This window comes from Salvia splendens, unplaced genomic scaffold (genome assembly GCF_004379255.2).
Source record: "Salvia splendens isolate huo1 unplaced genomic scaffold, SspV2 ctg152, whole genome shotgun sequence".
NCBI lineage: Eukaryota > Viridiplantae > Streptophyta > Magnoliopsida > Lamiales > Lamiaceae > Salvia > Salvia splendens.
Genome location: NW_024598792.1, coordinates 132792 through 156139, shown reverse-complemented (window position 1 = coordinate 156139; position 23348 = coordinate 132792). Strand labels below are relative to the sequence as shown.

The following is a 23348-nucleotide window of genomic DNA, read 5'->3' as shown; positions in this document are numbered from 1 at the left end:
TAGTGTCACCATAACACACCCCTACCCTCATCACATCACATATAAATATATAACCAAGGCTAGAAAATGACGTACAATCTGAAATAAAAGAACCAACAAAATGATCCTCAATGCCATTGTCAATTTGCATCTAGCTCATAGATTCACCACAAAAAAACTATCCGATCCGGTCCCGGACATTTGTAAACGACAGTTCAGTGTGTGGCACCAGAATTATGCTAAACTTAACTCAAGAATTTACACACTACACACACTTGGTTCTACGTATTATACACATGAATACGCCACAAGTTCTTACAGAGGAATCTTGTATGCTAAATGTGTAAAAAACGAATATGGCACGACTAGAAACAAAGCAAAACCTCAATAGTCGGGAATGTTGGCAAACCGGTATCCTTGGGCACCTCTCCACGAATAGTAGGCAATCCGAGTTTCATAGAAGCCTACAATCATTTCATAATAGTAAGTATAAAAGCTGAGTCATGCGCAAGAAATTACACAAACAAGATGCATCTACGATAGTATGGACTATGGAGGATTTCGGGTTATAAAGTATTTATATGTGTAAACACATTGCACCAAACATTTTGAGGCAGAGGAATACAGCACATAAAAGAGGGTAGCAACAGGTGGAGTATACGAGCTATGTATTACCCCTCAGGAAGACCATGTAGAATGCAATCTAGTGCTTATAATCATTCTCTAGGCCAAAAGGTACTAAATAATTGAACAAAGAGGCTATCGAAATACCTGGCACGAAGGTCAGCAAACCTAGTCCTAAGAGGCCATAAGCTTGGGAGAGCTCGCCTCCCATGTGACCAGTGAAGATGAAAACTGCAAGCAAGATAAGCAGACACCCAAGAAGCAGCAAAAAGATTGCAAGAGCTATCGACTTCCAAGGAACTTTGTCATAGCTTCTGGGAGTATAATCAAATCTAGGGTCATGTCGAGTTGGACCACTACCATTATTATAGTCATCGTCATCATCAGCAATACGACTATATCGGACGTTCCGTTTAGATGCCATTCTTGTAAGTCTATTTTATAGAAAGATCCCTGGAACACCTCACAAAAAATAAGAAAGCTTCAATACAAAACACGAGGATATATTTGAATTTTGAAAAGACCAACAAAATTTTATGGAGAAAATTGAAAAGCCAAGCGACACCTACAACGCGGCAATAGAGAAGTATATCCTTACAACAAATTCAAAGCTAGGAGCACCATATGCAATATGATGGTTGCAACATGTGATAATTAAGCCATTTACTTCAATTTCTCATCAGTTTACATATTCAAAAACATCCCAGTCTATTGCACAAACTAAAAGCTTAGGAAAACTGCAATTAACTATCCATTACATGAAAAGGTAAATACACAAAACGCTCATGCATAAATTCATTCAAATACAATATGTGCTCTTAATAAAAGAGTGAGATGCAGCAATATCCATAGGCCTTGACTTCTATACTCAACCAAAAGTTCCAAAAAGTTATACTCATAAAATATAGCTTATGCAGAGCAAAATGGCTAGTGCAACAATATCAAACACTCATATAGGTGTGAACTGTGAACCGTGAAGTACATATCTTAAAAGTCAAAAAGTTAAATTCCTCCATCTCTAGACCGTAGGCTAATATATGTAAATGGTGCTCAAAACCTAACATTTATTTCTAAATACTAAACATATCTGGATCGGACCAGCTGATATCTAAGGAGTACACGAAGAAATTCCTACATCTTTTGATATATCTAAGAATGAAAACTTTCCTTCTGGTTCGGCGTCAAACAGAATTCACAGGTATGTTTCCTCTTTAATCTAAATTCACATTAATCCAAATCAATCATCACCCTCAATCAAAAATTCCCAAATAACACATCACATTATCAGCAAAAAATTTCAAAACTCCAAAATCAACCAAATGCTCTTCCCACTATGGATGTTTACCAATAATCATATCAGCAACAATCAGAGCAACACCACTTCACCATAAGGAACACTAGTTACTAAAAAGAGTACCCAATAAGCCTCATAAGACCAACTAAATCCACAAAAACGGTTCATCCAGCATGTTCGCATAGAAATCAAACCATAGGAAAAGATGTGAATATAGCTCATCCAAGCATGTCATTAAGTATTACAGTAGTAAAAGATTTTTGGCGCCTAAACTCATCCACCATCCACCAAATACTTGCTGAATGAGTAGTAGTAATACATTTTCTATTTACAAAAGCCTTTAGTTTGATAGAAATCTGTGGATATTAGCGGTTAATACACGTGAAATTCCAAATCAGTAAATATTAAAAGCGTTTATTCCAAACCTAATGCGGTCCACGAAATGAAATCAAACAAAATGATATATGTATGTGAATTAAAATCAAATGTCAAATTTCAATGTCTCACGAATCCTATTATTCTAATTTATAGATCCATAATTCCAATTCAGGAAAAATTAGAAAACTTGCAGATCTTATTACAAAAACCCTGCAAAGAGTGGACTGGGATAGGAAAAAGAGGAAGTGTAGAAGAGATGTATCATCGGTGAAGAAGAAGTTGACCTGATGAACAAATAGATTAAGGCTTCCTGATGTCGTTGAGTTAAGACTGAGAAGAGGGCGGCCAGCACAATTTCACGGTAGCGCGGCGAGGAGATGACGTCCTGGTCGGTCGGCAAAGAATAAGGAAGAAAAGGGGCAGAGGCGGCGGTAGTGGTGGTTGATTGTGAGTGTCGCCGGAGATTTTGAAGAGAATGAGGAATTGGAGTGACGAGAGATGGTCAAGCAGAAAATTATTTATTTTATTTTTATGTCTTGTGTAAATTTTGGGCCAGAATTTGTTGGGCTTTTGTAAGCTTAGTAGTAGGTGGTTTAATCATTGAGTTACTAATTATATTAAGTGAGAAGGAATAATGTTTGTAAAATTAATTACACTTTTTAATTTTTATTGTATACATTATGTATATAAATAATATGTAGTACTATTAAATATTTTTTGTTATTTAACACATTAATTACATTAAACTTAGATATATGTATTGACATTGGGTCATTATAAAATTACAATAGACCTAAACTTAGATGTTATTTGTCATACAAATTAAAAAATAAAACTAAATATTACTTCCTCCCTCTATAATTAGAAGTCTTAGTTTGTTATTTTGGTGAAGTCACAGTTCATTTTTACTATAAAAATACAAGTAAGTTCTTTATTTTACTAACTCATTTTGCCCACAATTTATTAATATAAAAATGAAATCCACGTTTCATTTTATTTTTCATCCACTCTCATTAACATTTCTTAAAATCCGAATCCAACCAAAAGTCATAATCGCAGAAGGATGATGGAGTATATTTTTTTTGTATTGTATTCCTTGAACTAATGAACTTGAGTCATCATAACACTACCACGAACATCATTATTTTGCAAGTAGGTAGATATGCATACAACTTGCATTTTTTCGTGCAAACTTCTATATGTGTACATAGCAATTAATATTTCGCTACAGTATAATTTATCGAAAAATTACCTTCAATGTAATACTCCTATAAGGTTTATAAAAAGAATAATTTTAATTAAAAATTTTATACGATATTTAAATAAAGAAAGCTGCATAAAAATTAGTAATTGACATTAGTACCTTGGACTGATATCTTCATTTTCCATATTGATACTTGGGGGAACTATTACCATTAATTCTTGAGCAGTGGGAAATTATGTTACATACCAAACAGGAGAATTCATCTAAAAAGACTAGCCTTGAAGAGAGAGCTCATTTAGTCTATATACCCCACATCAGTTGTTCTCACGACCGATGTAGGAATTGAGTCTGTAACATTCGACCATCCTTTAAGGGCCAACGTCCTCGTTGGTCACGGCCACGTTGGTCACGGCTGGTTCTTTGCCAGGCCACTACTCCGTGGGCCACCACTCCGAGTTCTCGTTGGTCACGGCGGATTCTTTGCCCGACCACCACTCCGAGCGGTTGATACAGACTAAACATGAGAACTCATCCCAAAAGACTAGCCTGTTAGGAGAGAGAGCTCATTTAGTCTATATACCCCACATCAGTTGTTCTCACAACCGATGTGGGAATTGAGTCCGTGACATTCGACCATCCTTTAAGGGCCAACGTCCTCGTTGGTCACGGCTGGTTCTTTGCCAGGCCACCACTCCGAGTTCTCGTTGGTCACGGCGGATTCTTTGCCCGGCCACCACTCCGTGGGTCACCACTCCGAGCGGTCCCAAACGCACTCGTTGGTCACGGCGAGTTCGTTGCCCGGCCACCACTCCGAGCCGTTTGGGCTCTCAATGAAAGTACCAATTGTTACAGACCAAACAGGAGAACTCATCCCAAAAGACTAGCCTTATAGGAGAGAGAGCTCATTTAGTCTATATACCCCACATCAGTTGTTCTCACGACCGATGTGGGAATTGAGTCCGTAACAAATTACAACTCATTAATATTAATAAAATGAGAATATAATTTATTCCTCGCACGAGTAAAATGGATTTGAAATTACAAATTGTAATATTATGATACATTTATTTTTTGCTAATGCTTGTTTTAATTTTATTTATTTTTTAATAAATTTGATGCTGAAGATTTTCATGGAAAACGAAAGAAAAAGAACCAAAGGACCAATGAAATCTCACTTCTATGCATATGACGAAATTGAATTTACTTATGCAATTCAATCGATTTTCTTCTCGCTTTGCCCAATTCCCTATTGAAGAAGTAGGCTATAAAGGTAATTTCTCACGCAACTAAGCAATGGTAGAAAATGATTTGGAGAAAAAGAAAAAGGTAAAAAAATAGAATAATGTTATGCATATATGCATAAAGATTGTTTTTATCAGAAGATGGAGACTGTGATGTAGAATCACATGATAAGGCATATGATTGAATCTATAATTGAGCATTGGATGCAATCTTACTTAACAAACATGTGTCAAATTTAACATTATGCTATAATATGGGAAATCAGGCCCTAATACCATCCACAATAGGCGCCCAGCGACCGCCCAGCCGAGCGCCGGCGCTGGGCGGTCTATTGCAGCCGCCCAGCGGCTGAGTGGAGAGAGAAACCGCGCAGCGCTGGGCGGTTATGTGGCGCTGGGCGGTCGGCTGGGCGGTCCGTTCGGCGCTATTGCAGCGCCCGGATCGCCAGCGCACGGCCTAGCGCGAAAAAATAATTTTTTTTTTTCGAAACACTATATATACGCGCTTTGTTCGTCATTTTCATTCGCACGACTTGTTTTAACGAGTACTCTCTCTATCTTAATTTCTGTTCAAGATCAACAACGCAAAATGAGTAATGCTGGTGGTAGTAGTGGTGGTAGCGGAGGGGATGCTGAGGAGTACGAACGTCGAATGGCCGAGGCGTTGGACGCCTATACGACCAACGCGATAAACCAATGGATGGAAAGGGCCTTGCAGCCGGCGATACCTCGACCTCCCCCAGTGGTCCACCGCCGCAGTGTGATTGATCGGGATCACGTAGCTGCACATGAGCCTCGGTTCAACGCCAACCTTTTCAGGCGTCGTTTTAGGATGACCAGGAACCTGTTTATGCGTATTGTCAACGCTTTGGAGTCTCGATATCTGTATTTCCGCTTCAGACACGATGCGTCTGGCAGACCCGGCCACACACCTATTCAAAAGTGCACTGCGGCAATCCGGCAGTTGGCCTACGGAGGCGCGGCAGACATGTGGGACGAGTATCTCCACATCGGTGAGACGACTGCCTTGCAATGTCTGAAGAATTTCTGTCTGGGAGTGATAGAAGTATTCGGTGATCAGTATCTGCGAAAGCCTACCCCCGAAGACTGCCAAGATCTGTTGCGGATGCACGGGAGTCAGCATGGGTTCCCGGGTATGTTAGGCAGCATAGATTGTATGCATTGGGACTGGAAGAACTGTCCCGCAGCCTGGAAGGGGTTCTACACGTCCGGCTACAAGGGAAAGAATCCCACGATGATCCTGGAGGCCGTAGCTGATTACCGGCTTTGGATTTGGCACGCGTATTTTGGGATAGCTGGTTCGAACAACGACCTCAACGTCCTCAACTCGTCGCCACTTTTCAACGAGCAGTGTCAGGGCGTCGGTCCGGCCATCAGTTTTGTCGCCAACGGCAACCAACATGATATGGGCTACTACTTGGCGGATGGGATATACCCTAGGTGGCCCGTCTTTGTGAAGACGATCCGATGCCCAGGAGATGCGAAGAAGGCCTACTTTGCGGCACGGCAGGAGTCGGCGCGCAAGGACGTGGAGCGCGCATTTGGTGTGCTCCAGTCTCGATGGGCGGCAATTAAGGGTCCAACGCGTTTGTGGGATGTCCAATGCATTGCTGATATCATGTATGCATGTATTATCATGCACAACATGATTGTCGAAGATGAAGGTGGCGAACTGACCAATTGGGTCAACGACGATAATGAAGCCGGTCCAAGCCACGGCGTGGCCGCCCCCAACGTACGGAGTGGGGTACCTCACGATGAAGCCGGCCTCTTACAAGCACACGCCGACATGCGCCAAACGGCGGCTCATATTCGACTCCAAAAGGATTTAATTGAAGAGTTATGGGCACGGAGGATTGACCGCCATTAGTTTTTTTAATTATGTATTTTTTTTAATTAATGTACTTTTTATATTTTATTAATATTAGTGAATTTTCTCGTTTTTGTGTCGTAAATTTAATTCCGTATATTGTGTGATTTTTAATTATTTCATTTTGTATATATTTGTTAATAATGATGTGGATAGTATGTGGCTGGGCTATGGCTGGGCTATTGCTGGGCTATTTGCTTGTTTTGATGATGTGGCAGGAGGATTTTTAGTGCTGATGATGTGGCAGTGGCTGGGCTATGGCTGGGCTATTGCTGGGCTATTCCTATTGTGGATGGCCTAAGGGGGTGAAATGAAAGATTTCGTAATATAATCATGATACTTTTATTCGAACAATAAATGCATGAGATTTGGTTTCTGTAAATCGGCTCATCAAGATTTAGGAACTGTCTTATTTTTTTAGTTTTTCAATGTATCTCTTGTGCCGATAGCTAAACGACTAATTCATCATTCCAACGGTCAGCGCACTAAGGTCATCCGCAATGGGGCGGACGATGACACGCTCGATGGCGCGCATCGTCCGCCCCATTGCGGGTGCGTGACATAGGCCCGCGGACGATCGTCGCGCCCTATACTAAGGGCGCGGAGTATAGGGTGGACGATGCCCATCGTCCGCCCCATTGCGGCCTACGCGGACGATAGGCCATCGTCCGCGCCATCGTCCGGCCCACTGTGGGCTACGCGGACGATCGACGCGGACGATGGCACGCGGTTTCGTTTTTTTATAAATAAAGTTCATTTGTAATTTCATTTCACGATTTCACTTTCGAAACTTATTATTACATTTACATAATTACTACGAAATGGATTCAAGTCCCAATATTTCTATGTTTTGCGGAGAGGCGCGTTGGCCGGGTACAGAACCCGGCGAATATCGTTCGTTCGACGCCGACACCCAGTACGATCCCGATTTCAGTACGGAATCGTACGGGTTGTCTGACATGGAGCCATCTTCCGATCCCGAACTCGTCGCGACCGCTTCCGCCCCAGCCAAAAAGAAGCGGAACCGGCAGCGGGCGCAGAAGTTGCCGCCTCCCGGAAATTGCGATGAGTACGCCCCCGGCCATACGAACTACACCGACGACGAAATCCTCATTTTGGCCCGGTGTTGGGTAGATATATCGGAAGACCCGATTTTCGCGAACAACCAGAGGCAGGGCGCGTACTGGGAGCGCATCGCCGACCTCTACAATGAGGCCAAGCCGCCGACCGCGTACAAGCGCAAACGTGAGTAACTCCGCAAGCATTGGGATCAAGTGAAGAAGCAAGTGAACTTGTACGCGGCGGAGTTCGAGAAGTCCACGCGGGCACAGGGGAGCGCGCGAGAGCTTGAGCGACGTGCGCGCTAAAGCGTTGTTGTCGTACCGGTCGATGTACGGCGACCTCAAGCACGAGGTCATCTGGGCGCTCTTGAGGGACAAGCAGAAGTTCCAAGGTGGAATTCTGCACACTGGTGCGCCGAAGAGGACGAAGACCACCGAAGCTGGTGATTACACGAGCAGTGGCAGCAACAATCACCCAGTTGACCTCAACCGGACGTACGTGGATGAAGGGAGTTCCGGCACACCGGTGTCCTCCCGGCGTCAAGGCTGCGAAGGCCAAGGGGAAGGCGGCCGCGACCTCATCCTCGACCGCTGCAAACCCATCTCCGTTCCCGGACACGCTCCCGACCCAGACGGCCACCGCGTTTGAGTCGTTGGCAACAGCGTCGATGGCGAGGACGTTATTGCAGGCGCACAAGGCCCTCAAGAAGTGTACCGACCCCGACGAAGCTGAATATCTCCGGGCGTTAATCGATGAGCTGCGTCGGAAGTTGAGAATTGCACCGACTTAGTTATTTTTTTAAAGTTGAATGGTGTAACTTTTTTTTATTAATGCGTTGCCATTTGTTATTTAGACGTTTTTTATTTACTCGTTACTTGTTATTTAAAAACATTTAAATTAATTAAACAAAATAATAAAATGATGATGTGGCGCGCCATAGGGCGCGCCTTAGGGCGCCCCACTGCAGGTTGGGGGGAAGGAGGATAAAATTGATGACGTGGCGCGCCATAGGGCGCACCTTAGGGCGCCCCACTGCTGATGCCCTAAATAGCTACTGGCCAAATAGTTTGCTCCATCCACATGGACAGTGATCGAACGCCTAACCTCATGCTTAGAGTACGAGGTGCTAAACTCCTGATCGATACTTTCCTTCTTTCTATCAATATATATACACATTGTTTTGTTGCTATAAATTCAATCCCATTTATGAGTCGTGAATGATTATAAATTTTTAATTTGTAGTAATGAGGTTAATGTTACAATTTATTCGACTATTAATATTGCTTAAAAGGTAATTTTTTAAAACTTATGAATTAATAATATTTTATAATTTAATATGAAAGTCTATTTATATTAATTTAATTCTTGTGGATGGTGTTTTATTATAAAACTACATGTATGATTAATTATACATTGTTGACGTGTATTTACCATTTTTATATTAGATTTCAATATTATGAACTAATTTTAATAAATAGTACTATCTCCATTCTTAACTATTTTCATTTTGGATCGTCTCTTAAAAACAAAAAACTTCTTAAACTTTCTATTTTAGGATATGGACCCCACAATCCACTAACACTACTTCCACTATTTTTTCTCTTTAACTCTTTTACTTTTTATCAATTTTTCTTTACATCTCTGACTTTATTGATTGTGCATTAAAACGCATGCATTTTAAAAGTTTATAATTTTTAAGAATGGAGGTAGTGATTTTTATTTTCTATTTTTGGTCCACAATAATTTAATCTTAGATTGGAGTACTATATACTCTCTTCGATCCCATAAAAATATGGGCATTTGAAATGACACGAGAATTAATGCACAATTGGTAAAGTGAGATAGTGGAGGAAAAAAGTAAAAATAGTGTTAATGAATAGTATGACCCACATTATTATTACTAATATATAATGAGTAGTAAATAAGTTGGCATATGTATAAATGAGTTGGAGATAATTTTTGATAAATGGAAATACTCATATTTTTATGGGACGAACGAAATAAAAAATGCAAATATTTTTATGGTAAGAAGGAAGTATTTTTTATAGAAACATAATATATCGTGCCTTGCACAGGGTGAGTTGCTAATTAAAATTAAATTTCTACTGTTAGAACTTTCTTGTCCGAAGGTAGATTTCCTCAATTTATTTATTTATTTTAATTTTATCCTATAAAAGATATTAATAGTGTAAAAATAAATATTTTCTGTTTATAACGCACAAAGAAAACATCCAAATTCCAAACAAGAAAACATCTACCCTCGACGAACAGGACATTTTTACTGAAAGAAGATTTTGGTATTCACCACTGTAACAGAATATTCAAAATATGGGATTTATACAAATTTTAGGGGTCGAAATACAGATAGATGAAATAAATTGAGAGAAATTGACAGAAAAAAGGTAGCGCAGGGAAACAATCGAGCTTCGCTGCATCGCCTTGTGCTCATCATCTCGTGAAACTCCATTGAAGAGAGGGCGATTCGTCGCCTCACACCTAGTCACCCCCTCTCAACTCGTAATTTATCATTTATTTTCTTCTCTTTAAATCTTAACTGCACCACCTCCTAGTTTTTGGCATTCTTCTGTGTGTTTTTGTTTATGTGTTAGTTCACTCTTCTTGAATTTTACTGGGGCTCTGAGCTATAATTATTTGTAGCGTTTATTTTTTATTCGATAGTGAACTAAAGACCGGATTCTCAGTCTCCCTCTTTTCTTTCTTTCTTCTTTTGAAAATTTATTATTCAGACGGATTCTCAGATCTGAAGTGGGTTTGTGCGGGTTGCGGGTTTGTGGAGCTGTGCATTTTTAATTTGGTGAATTGTTTGTTTCATTGCATAAATAGGAGCTTTAGGGTGTTCAGTGAAGTGCTGGCTCGTTTAATTACGATTTTTTTGAAGAATTACCCCTTTTCTGGTTCCAATTTGGGATTTGATTGCTTGTTTTCAAGTTTAAATGAGCTGTTTGGTGTTTAGTATTCTCAGTGCTCCTTTCTGGAGAAGAAAACATGTGCTCTGATGTGTGAAATAGGAAACCTTATTGTTTACTGAAGCCTGAAGAAGATATGAAAAAATGCAATCTTGCCTCAAATATGGTTATTTTATCAGATTGAAAATAGTCCTTTCAAAAAGTTTTGAACTATGTGATATTTTGTGTTTTTTTGGTATCATAATTGGTTTTCGCACAATATTTCATCTAAATTTTGCTGAATCTTTCCCTTTGTGATAATTGCTTATAAGGCCGAAAGTGGACTGCTCACTGCTTACATACATCAGTCTTGTTTCTGGGCTGTTATTAGTTCTTTCATCTTTGATGCATGATGCTTGTTTTTTTTTTCAGAAATTGGTGCTTTAATTTCATTGTATATGGGCACAGGAAATGGATGGAACAATCCAAGATGGAAGAACCGTGGATTCATTCTTGCGGAACTACAAGCTCGGAAAGACTCTTGGGATTGGCTCATTCGGTAAAGTTAAAATTGCTGAACACGCATTGACTGGCCACAAAGTTGCTGTCAAGATCCTTAACCGCAAGAAAATTAAGAATATGGACATGGAAGAAAAAGGTAAGTCAGTAAACTAAGCATGTGATGCTTACTTACTATTGTTAATTACTTTGTGATGATCACTGTACTTCGTTCATCTGTTCATTCTTCTGTTTTTGATGCTTTTCAGCGCAAGGTAGACCACAGCCATTGATAAAAAACCTAAACTAAAAATATGTTGCTTACCTTATTAAAATATTTTGTTGGGTACCATCTGTGTCATTCGATTTGTGTATGTTCAATCATTATCTCGAGCACTAGTTATGTCATGATTCTACATACGTTACATCTACTTGGGTTTCACTACATTGAGATCTGCACAGTTCTTTTGGGAAACACCTTTGTACACTTTTCATGGTAGTTTTATTTCAATGCTGCTCCAGGTACTAGTATTTTTTTTGGCCTCGTTAATCAATTCTAAATTTTACCTATAGATTATTGCCCGTAAACACATGGTGTTTTTACATCAATTTCGGTTTTTTATGAAAATTCATATTTTTGGCCGAATAATACAAAACATTCAATACATATATATTGACTGACATTAAGATCATGATCACATTAGTTAGCATGTTGTCCAAAAAGAACAAAAGCAATTTGAAAGAATGGAAATTCAGTCCCCAAGTTACCATTCATTCAATACGGTGTCTTCTTTAGCCAAATTTCCACTTAGAGTGCGAGCTGATCGCATACGAAATGCCATGTCACCAAGGTCCAGCATCCACGTAGGATTAATTGCGGCTGGAATTTAATTTCAGGTCAAATTCCAAAAATGACAAGTTTGTGTATTTTTTTTGGCAAAAATTAGTTTTGATTAAAAACTGAAATTGGTGTGAACTTCGTGTATATAAAAGCAATGAAACACTACTAAAATGTTAAAATTAACCTATAAAAATAATGTGGCGGGGTTGAGGATGGAAACACTAGCCAGAAGATGGAGGATTTTGTAAATCAATATCTCGAATAGGAAAAATCCTTTTGGAGGATCCAGGGGTGCTACCTCCTACTACACCTAATTACTGTCTCTGACTCTCTGGAACTACTGAGATAGGTGACTTTCTGCAATAGCCATCTACCTTGTAGGGAATTAAGAAGAGCTGATAAAACGTGTGGTTGCATCACCAAGTGTCAGTGTATCATATTTAGTTTAAGAAAATTACATGTTTTAGTGGCATAGAAGTTAGCCAAACCTCTAAGGTTGGGTCTTATTGATCTTTATCATCCACTCTTACTCTAATCCACCAGTTTAAGGTAAATGAGTATGGGAATGAAGGTTCTGGTGAAGTATGTTAGGGCTTTGTTTCCCTGAGGAGCATGATTGATACCCATTTATTAGTTATTAATTTTAGTTCCATTTCCATTCCACAACCCCAAAGCACCTAATAAAAATTATGATGGCATGTCACCACTTAGCAGCTAGGATTTCATTGCCAATTAGTACTAAATATATATAAAAAAAGAGAGAATTAGAATATTCTTATTCGGTAATCTTGGATATTTCAAAACTTTATATGGGCAAAACCTTTAGGAATTAAGTGTCCCTACCTTTAATTTAACTGCTACCTAAGTAAATATAACTTGCTGCCTTGCTGGATCTCTTTTTATTTCCAATGTTGGTAAAAGTTAGCCTGGTTTTATATTTATTTGACCATGATGAATTCCTAAGAGTGGGTGTTCTTCCCGCAGTTAGACGAGAAATCAAAATTTTGAGATTGTTTATGCATCCGCATATCATTCGTCTGTATGAGGTCGTGGAGACACAATCTGATATTTACGTTGTGATGGAGTATGTTAAATCTGGTGAATTGTTTGATTACATTGTGGAGAAAGGCAGGTTACATGAGGATGAAGCCCGCATCTTCTTTCAGCAGGTTGGTGCTTTTCTTGTATAGACTTGTAGTGCTGTTTCTAATATCCTAGTCAGTTTATAAATTCATTTTTGTAGAGTGTTTGTCATTCTGCTGATAATTTCAGATAATATCGGGAGTGGAATATTGCCATAGGAATATGGTGGTTCACCGGGATCTGAAGCCCGAGAACTTGCTTTTGGATTCTAAATTGAACGTGAAGATTGCTGATTTCGGCTTGAGTAACATCATGCGCGATGGTCATTTCCTGAAGACAAGTTGTGGAAGCCCCAACTATGCTGCTCCAGAGGTGCTTAAAGTTTTACCAGACCTTAAATGACAAAAAGATAAAGAATATAAATAAGTACAAAAGAAAAAAAAAGTTGAAATACGGAAAGCTCTGATATTGTATTTTTCTCCTAGGTTATATCTGGTAAATTATATGCGGGGCCTGAAGTGGACGTCTGGAGCTGTGGTGTTATTCTCTATGCACTTCTTTGCGGCACCCTTCCCTTTGATGATGAGAACATTCCTAATCTTTTCAAGAAGATTAAGGTATGGACTTACTCTTGAGACCCATTACTGTGTCTAATCTGGAGCTCAGCAATAGTAGGTGAAAAGTTGGTATCTCTTAATCAACGTCTGTTATTTGTTGAAACATTTAGCTTACAATTTGAGGATTTTGAAGTGTGAAACAGCTCTTAATTGAACACATCATGAATTTCTTACTTTTTCTCTCTATTATATATGTCAAGACTAATAATGAGTTCGGTCTAAATGTGTCTCATTGGCTTAGTTCGTTTTCTAATGATTTGTTAACCTAATTTAAGCAAGCTACGAACATGCCTAGAGTTGAATCTCTAAAACCTGACTAGCTATTCAAGCTTGTTAATCCTATACCACATCCAGTAGTACAAGTATTGCAAGTCTGATGCCCCCAATATCCGACCAAGATGTATTCCAAAAGTTCCCCTTTAGTGCACTGTTATGTTCTATCACCATAATTTTATGGCGTTTACTGCTAATTCTATTGTTAATATTATTTCCAGGTAGCTGGATTTGTATTCATATAATGTATTTTGTTTAATTTAATTGCAGGGTGGAATTTATACCCTCCCCAGCCATTTATCAGTTGGTGCTAGAGATTTGATTCCTAGGATGCTTATTGTTGATCCAACTAAGCGAATCACTATTCCCGAGATTCGTGCTCACCTTTGGTTCCAAGCTCATCTGCCCCGCTACTTAGCTGTTCCGCCGCCAGATACAACACAACAAGCTAAAAAGGTTGATATAACTCGTAGTGCTCTATTTAGATGTTTATAAAGCATGCATGATGTTTCTTGTACATGTAAACAAATCTAGGAACACATATACTGGGACTGAAGATTTCTAAGTTTCTGTTTTACATCTTTTAGTGATCTACAGGTGTTAGGTCTTTTCATTGAATAGTATAGTAAGTTTTAATTTTCAACCATCGTGCTTTCTTTCTTATGAATTAGACAATCTTTTTATTTTGTAAATCTGATTCTATTGTATTGTGGCTGTAGACTATGGTATCATGACAAAAAATCAATTCTGATGTCTATGTGCAGATTGACGAAGAGATTCTTCATGAAGTGGTTAATATGGGATTCGACAGGAATGTGCTTCTTGATTCTATTCAAAACAGAGTTCAAAATGAGGTTAACATATGGCTGTATCCTAGTTATGCTTTATGTTCAAGCTTTCTTATATCTTGAATGTCTTTCAGGGTACTGTTACGTACTATCTGCTGCTAGACAACAGGTTTCGTGTATCTGGTGGCTACCTTGGATCCGAATTTCAAGAAACTGTGGTGCGCTCTCTCTTCACTTCAGCTTATGTACATATCTAGTTTGCAGTTTCATATGGTTGTGATTTGCATTTTTTTCTGATCTCCATTTTCTGATTTTCTAATGTGTGTAATTTTTTTTTTAATGTTTGTGTTCTGAGTAATCCCTACCTGTGTAGGAACTCGGATATAACTCAACTAATCCAATTGAGACTGTAGCCTCTCCTGTTGGGCAACGATCTCCTGGAGCTATCAACTATCAACAATTGGGGGAAAGGCAATTTCCATCCGAGAGGAAATGGGCACTTGGACTCCAGGTTAGTTGGCATGCTTCTCATTGTATCATTCTGGAATCATCTGTGACAACAGAGATTTTTTGTGTGCTGGTTTTAAATCCTTAAATGTTCTTAGTCTTAGCGATGATTTTGACAGTTAAATTTTTCTTGTTTGTAGCTATGGGCATAGAATGTCAAGCTAATTTAGTTTTTTTGTTTTGTTTGATATGATACATTTTTTTTATCATATTGGCTTATTTGTAGTCTCGAGCCCATCCACGCGAGATAATGGCTGAAGTTCTCAAAGCTCTTCAAGAATTGAATGTTAACTGGAAAAAGATTGGGCAGTACAACATGAAATGCAGATGGGTTCCTGGCGATCCTGGTCATAGTGAAGGAGTAGTTAATAATTCTATGCACGACAACAATTATTTTGAGGATGAATCTTCTATCGTCGAGCATGGTGCCAATTTTAAGCCACAGCATGTGGTCAAATTTGAAGTGCAGGTAACATTTTTGATTAATGCCTTTCTTTCTCTGCATTATACGAGTAACTCTATATTTGCACACAACGTTATCAAATAACTAAAGATGGTACTAATTATCAGATAACTCTAATTCTCTCGCCAAATTATGTCCAGGGCGACATAAATCAAACATTTCGCTATGTTTGGATTTTGGAGAGAACATAAGTTGAGGACATTTTTCCTGAAAACACTGATAGTAAATGGGGATACGTATATGATTAACCCTTAATATTTTGAAGAGATTCTTACTGACATAAGGATATAGATTCCGAAACTCAAGTCTTTATGAATGATGGTCGTAAACCTTGTGCCAGAAACTACCAACTCATTCATCAATTGAGATAGTGTCTAGTTGTAGACTAGTTATCATTTTGAGGTGTTAATGTTAGTGTTTGTTTTTTCCATGCTTAAACTGTGTAATTATTTTCAGCTTTACAAGACCCGCGAAGACAAATATTTGCTCGATCTGCAGCGAGTTCAGGGTCCACAGTTCCTGTTCCTTGATCTGTGCGCTGCATTCCTAGCTCAGCTACGTGTGCTCTGAATTTTAGCAGCGAAACATCTTCTCGTCCGGGGTGGAGAAATACAAGGTGATATTTGTGTATATAATTGTTACCAGCTAAGTGCCGAATCTCTTCCCTAGAGATGAACGTCGTGCCAAGCTGATAAATTTTGCTCCGACGCGCCAGGAGTTGGCTTCTGCAACGACATTCCATCTGCTGTAACTTTTGTTGTCCTAGTATTATGCAATCCTAAAGAGACCAAAGCCTCTCATCAACACCTGAAAATATTGTGGTAGTCGACCTAAGTTGTCAGCTGTAACTTTGCTGATGTAATCATGTAATAGAATTCCAATTAAGCAGGTTGATGTCAACACTTATTTAGCTGTAGAGCTTAGTTTTATATTCTCATAAGATCCCAGTTTTATTCAATAATAATGCGGCTCTGGGACTGAAGGTTTTTGTTGTATCATGTTTCATCCTATTTTGAAGCGCCGATTGCTATAAAATATTTTATAAGTTCTCACTAATGAGTTCGTTATTACTCTCTCCATCTATCAATAATGGTCTAATTTTGTCATTTTTGTTCATCTATCAATAAATGTTTCATTTATTTTTTTTCCTACATTTCACTATGAAATTGATGGAGGGAATAATATTCATAGCCTTTTCTTTTTATTTTTCTCATACTTCACTAATTTCATTTTTAAACTTATTATTCCCTCCGCCCGTGAATAGAAGTTTCATTTTTTCATTTTAGTCCGTCCACGAATAAGAGTCCCAGTTCACTTTTACCATAAATAGTAATAGAGTCTCACATTCCACTAATTCATTCCACTCATATTTCATTTAAAACTAATATATATAAGTGGGATCCCTATTTCACTAACTTTTTCCACCAACTTTTCTTAACATCTCTTAAAGCTCGTGCCGCCAAGAAATGAGACTTCTAATGGTGGACGGGGGGAGTATCTATCTATTGTCAAGATTATTATTAGTGGATGTAGATTGTGTTTTGATATATTGATTTGAGATCAAAACATTTTTGGGCATAATATAGTCCTAAATAGGGATTTCATATGAGAAGACAGTAAAATGATGATTATTAATCTGGAAAATAGAAAGGAGATAGTGTGGGTACTTTAGCAAAAAATTTTTAAAAAGAGTAGTACTGCTTATAGTTGAGTCATTTTTTTTCCATTTTGGGAAGTTTTCTCATAGTTGAATCATTTCTACTTATAGTATTCCCTCTGTACCACTTTAGGAATCTCAGTTAGAATCTTCCATAAAAAGATAATAGACCACACATTCCATTAACATTTTATCACAATATAAAAATGAGACCGCATTCCACTATCTTTTTCACCAACTTTCCTTTAGGCCATGTTTGGTTGCCAGGATTTTGTCTTGAAAAGTAATCTGATTCCTTAAATTTTAAATTCTTGTGTTTGTTTCCGTTTTTAATCAAACTGGGAAAGTAATCAAAATCCTGAAACAAGGAAAGTTAGTACAACTTTCCTGGATTCTGAATCCTAACTTTTCTTAGGTATTCTTTTTCTAAGCTTTAGGATTCTTACATATTTAATGCAATATAGTACAATTTATTATTATTATTAGGCAAAACACATCCTTATGTCCTTATACTTTGATTGATTATTTCAATAGGTCCTTATACAATTTTTTCGTTTTAGTACTCTTATATTCGATATATTTCAATCCTTGTTTGACGAAATCGTTAACTTTTCCGTCATAAAATAATACATCACATTTTAATTATTTAAATATATTCCACCTAATATCCTAGTTGGAAAATATGAACATAACATAAATATAAACAATCAAAGTACAAGGACTTAAGGATGCATTTTGCCTCATCATCATCGGACTTAAGGATGCATTTTGCCTCATCATCATCATCATCATCATCATCATCATCATCATTTATTACAATGTTTTAAAAATAATTTAAAAGTATAAACCATACTTAATTTCAGGATAATAAATAAATATAATTCAAATTATCATAATTATAACTATCTTATTAATATTTATTTTTATTTTTATTATCATAAAAAAAATAATTTATTAAATAATTAAATATAATTATATAATAATATAATAATTATTAATTTATAAATTAGTAATTAACAATAAAATTGTAGTGAAATTTTAAATTATAAAATTTATTCAATTAAAAAATAAGTAAATATAATGATAATAATAATAATCTTATTTATTATTATATTATGATGTATAATCCATATTTAAACTATCCATCGTAATAATAAATAAAATAATATAATTATTATCATTTGTAATTAATAATTTATTAAATAATATGTATGTATTATTTTTTATAAATAAAAAATGATAAGTATATTTTTAGTTTGGTGTTTAAATCAAATATATACTTTCAAATCTTGATATTTTCCAAACACGGGAAAGTAAAGTTATTAGAAATCATATTCCCGGGATTCATTTTCCCAGGAATTATTTGCCTTGCCAACTTTACTTTCCCGCCAACCAAACATGGCCTTAAAGTTTTTAAAACACATGCCGAATTCAATTGAGACTTCTAAAGTGAGACACATGAAGTAATACTTTTTCTCACTTTTACTTTACTCTTTCTTATTTTATTCTTTCTACTTTTTTTACTCTCTTACTTTTTATTTATTTATTTAATACACTAAACATAAATTTCTTAAACTTCTTATAGAAAAGTTTTACCTCAACTATTTAATACACTAAACATAAGTCCTACCAAATCCCAGACACTAAATATACTTTCAATAAAAATTCATTTACGTGCCAAAAAAAAAGAAATTATTATTGTTGGATTAAGTAGTCGGCAAAGAGGAAACCCAAAGTTTTCTCAATTTAATCAAATTACAAATACTGATTTAACACATCTATAAATCGGCTGTTCTCGGAATTTATTGACAATTTTGCTTTTGAATCTTTGTTGTGTACACTGCAGTAGTTTCACAATCAGGAATATCGATTGATCGATCATTGATTTATCATTTTCTGCTCAAACTTACTTGTTAGGACAATGAGCGCCGTATTCGAAGGTTACGAAAAGCAATACTGCGAGCTCTCTGCGAATTTGTCGAAGAAGTGTGCGTCAGCCAACCACCTTGATGGAGGTTAGTTGAAACCCTATTTCAATTTGGGATTCCAAATCAGGTTCTCATGTTATTTCTACTATTGTTTGGCCTTTTTTTCTTCTTTATATCACGCCTCTCTCTGTTGTTACATTTTCTTTTCTGTTTTATTAGAGATTAGATTTCGCTTAAAGTCTAATCTTTTCAGTAGTTTGAATCAATCTGATACGAGCCTCTTTTTCATATTTTGTTTAGATCCTTTTTTCTATTATTATTATTTGGTTTAGATATATTAGGGATTATCGTATCTTTTCTTATATTTGTTTCTTGTTCATTAAGTTAGTAGCATTATAAATAGGAGTTATTGTTATCACTTTAATCATTCAATCATTCAATGAAATACAATATTGTTTTGGCCAAGTCCACGTGTGATTCTTTGAATCCGTAATTCCCTACGCTACCTGCTGCCCGACGGAAGGTCTCCGCGCACAGCCGGAACGTATATCTGATCTGTAGCCGTTGCCCGACGGGTTGGAACCCACGCACAGCCGCCCAGATCTTTATCTCCGCCGACCCTCACGGGCGCTGGATTATCTTTATCTCGTTATTGTCCGTTTTATCGGATCGTTAGGGATTTAGGTCCTTAACACAATCTCAAAGAAATTTGTTGTTTAAGAACATGTGAACTCACGATTGTGATATGGCTGCCAGCTACTGAAGCTAAGTTTTTTAGCATATGAATTTAACGGCATAAAATAGGTGATTTTAGACTGCAGTTCTGATTATTAAGGATTTTTTAAAGAACGCTGAATTAACACCCCTCACAATACCGTCGGACCAGGATGTGTGGGGCCCTTAGGTTGGGGTTTCAACCTTTTTTTTGTATGATGAAGGATTTTTTAAAGAACTTTCTTTCACCTTTTCCGTTACATAATTGTGATTGGGATTTAATACTTCATGGTGCTTGTTACTCATGAGTCCATGACCTTATTAGCGTATTAAAGTTACATCATGTGCATTTCAAGTGGTGAAGGTTTATGTCCATACCTAAACGATAAGGCCGGATTTTCTTGTTTGCTAGTATTTTTTTTGGTTTCGAAGCACAGTTCCACACCAAGCAGACTTGAGTAACAAATCAAGTTGTATGAAAAGTTTGACAGCAGTCCAAGTCCAATTATTATGTATCTGAAACTTAGTTCTGCCTCTTTGTAACATAACTGCAGCAATGATATAGTATGACATGCTTGTTGATTCTGATATTGTAATTACCTAGATTACATTTTGAAGTGTTATCGGTTATTGGTTTGATAGTTACCCCAACTGTCGTGAAGTCATGAATTGATTCTTTCATATGGAGTAAAATTAGAATATTTCTAATTGATTATTGTGATATTGATTTGATTTTTGAGTGATCTCCTCACAATCTTTATCTATCATACGCATTTCACATATATAAAGGTGCTAATTGTAATTTCAAATCAACAAAGAACAATACTCCATAAAGGTAGACTCCCTTAGGTAGGCCATACGACTGACTTATATTATATCCTTGTCTTTGTCTTTGTCTTGTTCTTGACTTCCGTCATATACTTAACATGAAATCAAAGCAGAAACTGGTCCTGATGTTCTGTGTACATACGTTCTTCCTGATGATTGGGCGCAATTACACTAACGATGTGTTGTTTTCTTGCTTATTTCTTGTATCATGGATTTTTAACCATAAAACTACTGCATATCTGGGAATTTTGTCTATTGTTTTATATGTTGAACACTTCATTAAAGATATCTGTACTGTACTCAAGGGGACTCATGGGAGTGTTCGGACTTCAGAATTCTGAATTGATTCTTTCATATTACTATAAGATTATTATTATTATAAACTGTAATGATTGGTTTTGTCTGGAGTAATTGCTTTCCTCCTGTTTCTTATTTATAATTTATACTTCACCTACACAAGATAAATGCTCATTGTAGTTTCAAGTGAAAAACTGAACAGAATAATATAACAACTATTGCCCCTTTACTCAGAAGAGAGATCATGAACACAAGGATACAGCATAGTTTGGACATGTCACCTTGACCTACATTACTTGATAGAATGCCCAAAAGGGCTATGTAGTGATAGGAATATTTTTTTTCTTCATTTTTATAGGCTAACTACGTGTGGAATACAAAGCATCTTACTTATGTTACTCTCTCTGTGAAGTCTGAACTCTGGCTAATTACATATTTTGTGAAGTAGGTAGGGGAAATGCTGGTCTCTCTTATGTTCTTCATTGACAAATGTAATAAGTAGATTGTTTTAGTGCAAATACCCATGGTCTGTGGTTTAGGGTTTAGGGATGAATACTTTGAGATGAATAATTTTTTTCCTTTTTTGTGCTTAGTCATAATTGTTGGTATTCTGTATTATCTTCCTTTTTTCTTTGAATTTCTTTTGCATAATGTTAATTGTAATTATGACTGAAATTTGTGCGTGGGAGCATGAACATATCATTTGTTTGCAGAGCAAAAAAAGCAGAAGATTTCCGAAATAAAAGTTGGACTGGATGAGGCAGAAGCATTGGTACAGAATGGTTATTGGTTAATAGTTAATCTATTCCATTTCTCTCTCTTCAAATTATTTAGTTGAAAATGGTTGATTGTCTTGCAGATTAGGAAGATGGATTTGGAGGCTCGTGCCTTGCAGCCAAATATTAAGGCAGTGCTGCTTGCTAAGTTAAGAGAGTATAAGCCTGATCTGAACAATTTGAAAAGTGAAGTTAAACGAATTGTGTCGACAAACTTGAACCAAGCCGCCCGGGATGAGCTGCTGGAGGCAGAATTGGCAGATACACTTGCAGTATGTTTCTGCTGCTTTTTGGACTGTATCTGTCTTTTATTCTCTTTCCTAGTCTTCTTTACTTATTTACTCTCTGTTTCTCTTTTGGATGTATGGTGTGGGGATTGGTGGTTCTTTTGGTACAAAATTGTAGAAACCAATCAGCCATAGTTTTTCATGCTTTGTAATCAGCATACACACACCTCATATATATATGCATTTATGGAAAATCCTTCAGCTTAATAAGTTTTGTTTTCTAGTGATTTGCACCCCTTTTCTTAACTGGCTGATTTAGTGGCATGTTGCATTGCTTGTAACAGGTATCTGCAAATCAAAGGGATAGATTAGTAGTGACAACTGAACGGCTGGATAATTCGAGTAACAGGATCAAGGATAGTAGGAAGGTCATGCTGGAAACAGAAGAGCTTAGCGTTTCACTTCTTCAAGATTTGCATCAGCAGCGACAGTCTCTCTTGCATGCTGATAACACATTATTTCTTCTCTTCAACTACTCCTTTCACGATTTAATTTTAATCTGAAGAAACAGTAGTATGTTTCTATCTATAAATAGAACATGCTGTATATTGTCTTTATCCAGCTCCAGATAAGAAGAATGATATCAAAAAATTTTCAACTTTTTGTCTATTCTCTACTTAAAAAAGCATGAAGAGTCAAGTAATCAGCTGAACCGTAGTCTGTGTCTTGCAGTTGAGTGGTGTCGACAATAACGTAGGCAGAAGCAAGAAAATTTTAACCAACATGACAAGAAGGATGAGTCGGGACAAGTGGATGATAGGTGGTATAATCACGGTACTGGTTATCGTGATTGCTCTGATCCTATACTTAAAATTGGCCAAGTAACCAAGACATATGTAGTGTGTAATTGTGCTTGTTTTTATGCTTCTTGATCCATTGGTCTGAGTGAAACTGCCAACTACCTTTATTTTTTGTATAGCTGTAAATTTGAAGTTTCTAAATGTGAACCACTGCAAATGTTTGCGCTTGTTTTGGTTGTGTATTCGCAAAGAATTATAGTAGTAGTAGTAGTATATATATATTTATCAACAGTTTTGAATTACATAAAGTTAAATCCTCTCTATTCTTTTATCTAATTTTCAATTGCAATATATGGTTTTGATTTTTGTTTTTGTAAATTTCTATGTTGCTTTTTATAATTCTGCGCGTTCACATGCGAGGTTTCATTACATGCAGTAGTAATAGTAGTAGTATTAAGCAAATAAAAATCCT

The 23348-nt window shown here is 37.0% G+C and overlaps 3 protein-coding genes across 4 annotated transcripts; 2 read left to right on the top strand and 1 right to left on the bottom strand.

Moving 5' to 3' along the window:
• Nucleotides 1-84: 84 nt before the first annotated feature.
• Nucleotides 85-2776, bottom strand: LOC121789155 (transmembrane protein 230-like). The gene is made up of 3 exons (XM_042187661.1): nucleotides 2560-2776; nucleotides 751-1056; nucleotides 85-443 (listed from the first exon to the last, which is right to left on the bottom strand). The coding sequence occupies exons 2-3, from the start codon at nucleotides 1025-1027 to the stop codon at nucleotides 364-366; spliced, it is 357 nt and encodes a 118-aa protein (XP_042043595.1). The 5' UTR covers nucleotides 1028-1056; nucleotides 2560-2776; the 3' UTR covers nucleotides 85-363.
• A 7275-nt stretch (nucleotides 2777-10051) lies between these two features.
• LOC121789156 (SNF1-related protein kinase catalytic subunit alpha KIN10-like) lies at nucleotides 10052-16701 on the top strand. Of its 2 annotated transcripts, none has more exons than XM_042187662.1 (11): nucleotides 10052-10190; nucleotides 11048-11237; nucleotides 12903-13087; nucleotides 13191-13373; nucleotides 13487-13618; nucleotides 14162-14347; nucleotides 14656-14745; nucleotides 14814-14897; nucleotides 15053-15190; nucleotides 15413-15655; nucleotides 16106-16701. In XM_042187662.1, exons 2-11 carry the CDS (start codon nucleotides 11051-11053, stop codon nucleotides 16217-16219), a joined length of 1542 nt encoding a protein of 513 aa, XP_042043596.1. In that variant the 5' UTR covers nucleotides 10052-10190; nucleotides 11048-11050; the 3' UTR covers nucleotides 16220-16701. The 2 variants fall into 2 exon arrangements, with proteins under 2 accessions (XP_042043596.1, XP_042043597.1); XM_042187663.1 differs by having other exon boundaries at nucleotides 10054-10190; nucleotides 11012-11237.
• A 2281-nt stretch (nucleotides 16702-18982) lies between these two features.
• On the top strand, nucleotides 18983-23212 carry LOC121789163 (vesicle transport v-SNARE 13-like). The gene is made up of 5 exons (XM_042187673.1): nucleotides 18983-19321; nucleotides 21787-21845; nucleotides 21933-22121; nucleotides 22421-22591; nucleotides 22809-23212. Exons 1-5 carry the CDS (start codon nucleotides 19228-19230, stop codon nucleotides 22959-22961), a joined length of 666 nt encoding a protein of 221 aa, XP_042043607.1. The 5' UTR covers nucleotides 18983-19227; the 3' UTR covers nucleotides 22962-23212.
• Nucleotides 23213-23348: the final 136 nt, after the last annotated feature.

Excerpts from the sequence above, each read along its gene's own strand:
- LOC121789155 (XM_042187661.1), bottom strand. The coding sequence starts at position 1,027 with ATGGCATCTAAACGGAACGTCCGATATAGTCGTATTGCTGATGATGAC. Across the intron at positions 444-750 it reads TTTGCTGACCTTCGTGCCAG|GCTTCTATGAAACTCGGATT; the intron begins GTATTTCGATAG and ends AAATGATTGTAG.
- LOC121789156 (XM_042187662.1), top strand. The coding sequence starts at position 11,051 with ATGGATGGAACAATCCAAGATGGAAGAACCGTGGATTCATTCTTGCGG. Across the intron at positions 14,348-14,655 it reads CAACACAACAAGCTAAAAAG|ATTGACGAAGAGATTCTTCA; the intron begins GTTGATATAACT and ends GTCTATGTGCAG. Across the intron at positions 15,656-16,105 it reads TGGTCAAATTTGAAGTGCAG|CTTTACAAGACCCGCGAAGA; the intron begins GTAACATTTTTG and ends AATTATTTTCAG.
- LOC121789163 (XM_042187673.1), top strand. The coding sequence starts at position 19,228 with ATGAGCGCCGTATTCGAAGGTTACGAAAAGCAATACTGCGAGCTCTCT. Across the intron at positions 22,122-22,420 it reads AATTGGCAGATACACTTGCA|GTATCTGCAAATCAAAGGGA; the intron begins GTATGTTTCTGC and ends TGCTTGTAACAG. Across the intron at positions 22,592-22,808 it reads TCTTGCATGCTGATAACACA|TTGAGTGGTGTCGACAATAA; the intron begins TTATTTCTTCTC and ends TGTGTCTTGCAG.